Source organism: Staurois parvus, unplaced genomic scaffold (genome assembly GCF_062004578.1).
Source record: "Staurois parvus isolate SC_StPar_1 unplaced genomic scaffold, SC_StPar_1.0 ptg000402l, whole genome shotgun sequence".
NCBI lineage: Eukaryota > Metazoa > Chordata > Amphibia > Anura > Ranidae > Staurois > Staurois parvus.
The window spans coordinates 4886819-4892818 of record NW_028318198.1 but is presented as its reverse complement, the minus strand read 5'-3'; the positions used below and the strand labels follow the sequence as shown (position 1 = coordinate 4892818).

Genomic DNA, 6000 nt, shown 5'->3' with positions numbered 1-6000 from the left:
CAGGTCCAGAGTGTGTCATGGGTCCCTGTACGGCCTCCCATTGCTGCTGCCAGGCCCGTAATCTGCCATGGGCCCCCGTACCAACTCCTCATGCTGCTGCCAGGCCCGTAATCTGTCATGGGCCCCTGTACCGCCTCCTCATGCTGCTGCCAGGTCCAGAGTGTGTCATGGGTCCCTGTACGGCCTCCCATTGCTGCTGTCTCCATCGCCACACTCTGCCATGTGCCACTTTCAGGTCTCCTCACACTGCTGGTGGTTTCCATTTTTGTCATAGGGTGCTGTATGGCCTCCCATTGCTGCTGCCTCCACCGCCACACTGTGGCTCCACACTCTGGTTTTGGCCCGTGACTGCCCAAATGAGTGAAGTGTGCGGTGATTCTAAGATCGACGGCACTCATCTGCATGTCATACTGACTGTCAGTATTATTTCTCTTCCCCAGCAGACTCCAAGGGCATTTAAATTAAAGGTACAGTGTTCTGCACTAATATAAAGTCTCTCTGAAGCCTAGAAACACCCTTTTATAAGTTAAATTCGCAGCGAATATATTCGACTCGAATCAAAATATTTCCACGAATTCGCCGAATCAGTCGAATTGAATTTTTGAATACTTCGCTCATCTCTAGTCCTTACCTGTGCACCCCCAGCCTGGGAGCCAACAATTAGGATTCAGTGGTGTTCAGATATAGCTCTGTTAGACAAATAATCATCCTGTGTATAAAGCCCAACTCTAGCCAAAACATTTTTTTTTTTGCTTTGAGTGAGAAAGCTTAGAACCTCTGATTTGTCCCAGTAAAAGGGGTCAGAGGAATAGGAAATTATAGGAAACCTTTCTAATGGGGACAGAAAAACAAAAACAATAGAAGAATGGGAAAAGGTTAGATCCATTTGTCATTTTGTTTTTTGTTACTTGTTTCATCATTTCTTGTCCTGGTGTCACAGGGATAAAAAAAACAACAAAAAACAAAAAAAAGGGATTGATTTGCATACAACAAAAAAAGTTGACACAAGGAAAAAAAATTAATTGGCTTAAATTAGGCTCTAACACACATTTTAACACATATTCTCACTAAATGTATTCAAAATCAAAATGTAACATCCTGCTGCAATGTCATTGACACACTCTGCTAAAGGTTTTATGGATCGTATAGGCTGAACTGCAGGACTTTGTTAGAAGGCTGCTTATTGGGGAACTACATTTTTCCCAGAAGAGCTGGTGTGTGGGCAGAGGCATATAAATGTGAAAGCCCAGGAACAGGAAGTGAGAGGGGGAGAGCTGAAGCAAAGACAGAATTGTCCTGAGTGCTGGAGAACTGAACCAGGCTGCATAGCTAGAGAGAGGAGAATCAAGGAAGAGTTGCTGACTGTTAGCCTTGCCACCCTGTTCAGCGAGGCAGTCTGCCAGCAGGTGACCCAAAGCATGGTGACTGGGTGGAATGCTGCAAATGAAACCAGAGAACCTTTGGGATCCCCCATCCGCATGACAGAGAGAGACAGCCAAGACCTGTTGGAAGCCACCAATTGGGTGAGAGAGTCCCATACACCAGTTAAACAAGAGAACACTGGCAGAGGAATCCTCACTGCATTTAAAAGGCCATTGACTACCCTGGTAAAAGAGCTATTTATCTCATATTTAAGCCTTGCCATCAGATTCTGAAGGCCCAAAGTGAGCTAGTTCTCCTGTTGCTAGTTTTCATTGCTCACTGGGATTGACTACACCTTAGGTTGAAGGTATTGGGTTAACTTCCGAAAAGCAGGCCTGCTGACACTGATTGACAGCCTGCTGTATGTGTTGTTTCTTTGCTTAGAGTTGCTAAGAGTGATAATTGCTATTCCATTTACCAATACCAATTTGTACTGTTTAACCAACCTTACATTGAAGTTATTATAAAGCTCATATCAGTTTACTCTAATTTGTGTGCGCGCCTGCTTTCTGGTGGTAATTTACTCTGGTCAAAGGAGTCCTGTGGTGTCAGCAGGGGTTGGGCTTTCAGAAAGGGGTCCAGAACGTCAGGGAGCCTGGAAATAACTCAGCAACTCCTAAGGGGGTAGTGCTACATGTATCTATAGCCAAACCCTTATAGTTTTTTGGTTTTGAATATAATGGGAAAGGTTTTAAGACCCTTGTGTTTTTTTTCTTTGCAGTTGCCTAACCAGAAAATCATGCTTCAAAAATTATAAATGCCAAGGATATTAGTCACTGTTTGAATATCTTTATTGGTGCTAATGCAAATTGCTAACAACTACAGCTTAGCATTCACATGAATGGCAATAAATGGATCTTCAGCTGAGCTGCTGATTGTGAAGCGAGCCGAGCCAGTGCTGCCCACAGTGACCTGTACACCAGTACAGCGAGTGCCTTCTTTCTGTCCAGAGATGACATCACAGTATGTGCCAGCAGGAAGTCCAGTGTTCAGAGTGACATCCATGTTCCTGCAAGAATAAGTGAATGATTAAATTATGAGTAACTCCCAGGCATTTTAAGCCACTGGATTTCTTTTTCCAGAGACCATGGAATTTTGCATGACAATACCCACCTTGGGGAATTCTCACACTGGTTAGTTCATTGATCCCATTGTAAATTCAAGTAAAAACCCAAGAAGTAGAATGATGTTGCCTCTTGTTGAACTATTGCATTTACAGTCAGGTCCATAAATATTGGGACATCGACACAATTCTAACATTTTTGGCTCTATACACCACCACAAGGGATTTGAAATGAAACGAACAAGATGTGCTTTTACTGCAGACTGTCAGCTTTAATTTGAGGGTATTTACATCCAAATCAGGTGAACGGTGTAGGAATTACAACAGTTTGCATATGTGCATCCCACTTGTTAAGGGACCAAAAGTAATGGGACAGAATAATAATCATAAATAAAACTTTCACTTTTTAATACTTGGTTGCAAATCCTTTGCACTCAATTACAGCCTGAAGTCTGGAACGCATAGACATCAACAGACGCTGGGTTTCATCCCTGGTGAAAGGCCTCCACTGCAACTGTCTTCAGTTCCTGCTTGTTCTTGGGGCATTTTCCCTTCTGTTTTGTCTTCAGCAAGTGAAACGCATGCTCAATCGGATTCAGGTCAGGTGATTGACTTGGCCATTGCATAAAACATTCCACTTCTCTCCCTTAAAAAACTCTTTGGTTGCTTTTGCAGTATGCTTTGGGTCATTGTCCATCTGCACTGCGAAGCGGCGTCCAATGAGTTCTGAAGCATTTGGCTGAATATGAGCAGATAATATTGCCTGAAACAGTTCAGAATTCATCCTGCTGCTTTTGTCAGCAGTCACATCATCAATAAATACAAGAGAACCAGTTCCATTGGCAGCCATACATGCCCACGCCATGACACTACCACCACCATGCTTCACTGATGAGGTGCTATGCTTAGGATCATGAGCAGTTCCTTTCCTTCTCCATACTCTTCTCTTCCCATCACTCTGGTACAAGTTGATCTTGGTCTCATCTGTCCATAGGATGTTGTTCCAGAACTGTGAAGGCTTTTTTAGATGTCATTTGGCAAACTCTAATCTGGCCTTCCTGTTTTTGAGGCTCACCAATGGTTTACATCTTGTGGTGAACCCTCTGTATTCACTCTGGTGAAGTCTTCTCTTGATTGTTGACTTTGACACACATACACCTACCTCCTGGAGAGTGTTCTTGATCTGGCCAACTGTTGTGAAGGGTGTTTTCTTCACCAGGGAAAGAATTCTTCGGTCATCCACCACAGTTGTTTTCCATGGTCTTCCGGGTCTTTTGGTGTTGCTGAGCTCACCGGTGCATTCCTTCTTTTTAAGAATGTTCCAAACAGTTGTTTTGGCCACGCCTAATGTTTTTGCTATCTCTCTGATGGGTTTGTTTTGTTTTTTCAGCCTAATGATGTCATGCTTCACTGATAGTGACAGCTCTTTGGATCTCGTCTTGAGAGTTGACAGAAACAGATTCCAAATGCAAATAGCACACTTGAAATGAACTCTGGACCTTTTATCTGCTCATTGTAATTGGGATAATGAGGGAATAACACACACCTGGCCATGGAACAGCTGAGAAGCCAATTGTCCCATTACTTTTGGTCCCTTAACAAATGGGAGGCACATATCCAACTGTTGTAATCCCTATACTGTTCACCTGATTTGGATGTAAATACACTCAAATTAAAGCTGACAGTCTGCAGTTAAAGCACATCTTGTTTGTTTCATTTCAAATCCATTGTGGTGGTGTATAGAGCCAAAAATGTTAGAATTGTGTCGATGTCCCAATATTTATGGACCTGACTGTATATATATCTAGGAACTCAAAGGCGGAGGTTTCTTTTAAAGGTCCCGTAGCGATACAATATAATATTTAGGTAGTTTAACTTTCCAGTGTCCTCCAATAAAATGTAACCTTAACATTATGCATAACAATGATAAAATCTGAAGCTGTGCATAGTTGATTGCATGATTATCAAACAGGCACTATAAATATATCAGCTATTGGACTAGTTTATGTTTACCTAACACCAGCACTCAGGAGAATATAAATGGCCCACAACCCCACCATCATCTCATGCAGTATTTCTCAACCTGTGGAACCTCAGGACCCACATTTGTCCTTGGTCATTAAGTCATGACCCAAAAATAATTTAATTTCCGAAACATTATAATTTATTCCAGAAAACAACTTGTGCAGTATTCTACAATGTACCGTATTTTTTGCTCCATAAGACGCACTTTTTTCCCCCAAAAAAGGGGGGAAAATGTCAGTGAGTCTTATGGAACGAATATAAAGCGGCCGGTCCGGTATTTCCGCCGCCACCATGTCAGAATACCGAGCCGGCCGCTCAGCAGTTCTCTGCGGCAGGAACTCACCTGTTCCTCGGTCCAGCGCTGTAGTCTTCCCGCACCGGCTTCTTCTCGCCCCGGCATCTGTGACAGCCCGGTGACTACTGCGCATGCGCGAGAAGTGCTGCGCTTTGTGAATGGTCTGGTGTCTTCTGGAACTTATGACAGGTCCCAAAAGACGCCAGGCAATTCACAAAGCGCAGCCCTTCTCGCACATGTGCAGTGGGCGCCCGGCTGTCAAAGTCGGGTGCCCACAGTATAGGAAGGAGAACTCCGCGGAAGTGGGAGCGGGTACCTTTCAAATTCAGGTACGCACTCCCCCTCCCTCTCTAAAGGTCCACAGTGTCTGGTCATACCCTGTACTGTCTGCAGTCTCTGGTCATATCCTGTACTGTCTGCAGTCTCTGGTCATCTGTACTGTCCGCAGTCTCTGGTTATCTCCTGTACTGTCCGTAGTCTCTGGTCATCTCCTGTACTATCCGCAGTCTATGGTCATCTCCTGTACTGTCCGCAGTCTATGGTCATCTCCTGTACTGTCCGCAGTCTCTGGTCATCCCCTGTACTGTCCGCAGTCTCTGATCATCCCCTGTACTGTCCGCAGTCTCTGGTCATCCCCTGTACTGTCCGCAGTCTCTGGTCATCCCCTGTACTGTCCGCAGTCTCTGGTCATCTCCTGTACTGTCCGCAGTCTCTGGTCATCCCCTGTACTGTCCGCAGTCTCTGGTCATCCCCTGTACTGTCCGCAGTCTCTGGTCATCTCCTGTACTGTCCGCAGTCTCTGGTCATCTCCTGTACTGTCCGCAGTCTCTGGTCATCTCCTGTACTGTCCGCAGTCTCTGGTCATCTCCTGTACTGTCCGCAGTCTCTGGTCATCTCCTGTACTGTCCGCAGTCTCTGGTCATCTCCTGTACTGTCCGCAGTCTCTGTTCATCCCCTATACTGTCCGCAGTCTCTGGTCATCTGTACTGTGTCCGCAGTCTCTGGTCATCTCCTATACTGTCTGCAGTCTCTGGTCATCCCCTGTACTGTGTCCGCAGTCTCTGGTCATCCCCTGTGCTGTCCGCAGTCTCTGGTCATCCCCTGTGCTGTCCGCAGTCTCTGGTCATCCCCTGTGCTGTCCGCAGTCTCTGGTCATCCCCTGTGCTGTCCGCAGTCTCTGGTCATCCCCTGTGCT

The 6000-nt window shown here is 45.3% G+C and overlaps 1 protein-coding gene across 1 annotated transcript in view; it reads right to left on the bottom strand.

Moving 5' to 3' along the window:
- Nucleotides 1-2195: 2195 nt before the first annotated feature.
- The window catches only part of LOC149455144 (pancreatic alpha-amylase-like), a 30725-nt gene continuing 26920 nt past the window's right edge, over nt 2196-6000 (bottom strand). Inside the window, exon 10 of the mRNA XM_089686552.1 lies at nt 2196-2431. Coding sequence (XP_089542678.1) covers nt 2242-2431 — 190 coding nt within the window. The 3' untranslated portion in view covers nt 2196-2241. The remainder of the gene's footprint in view (nt 2432-6000) is intronic.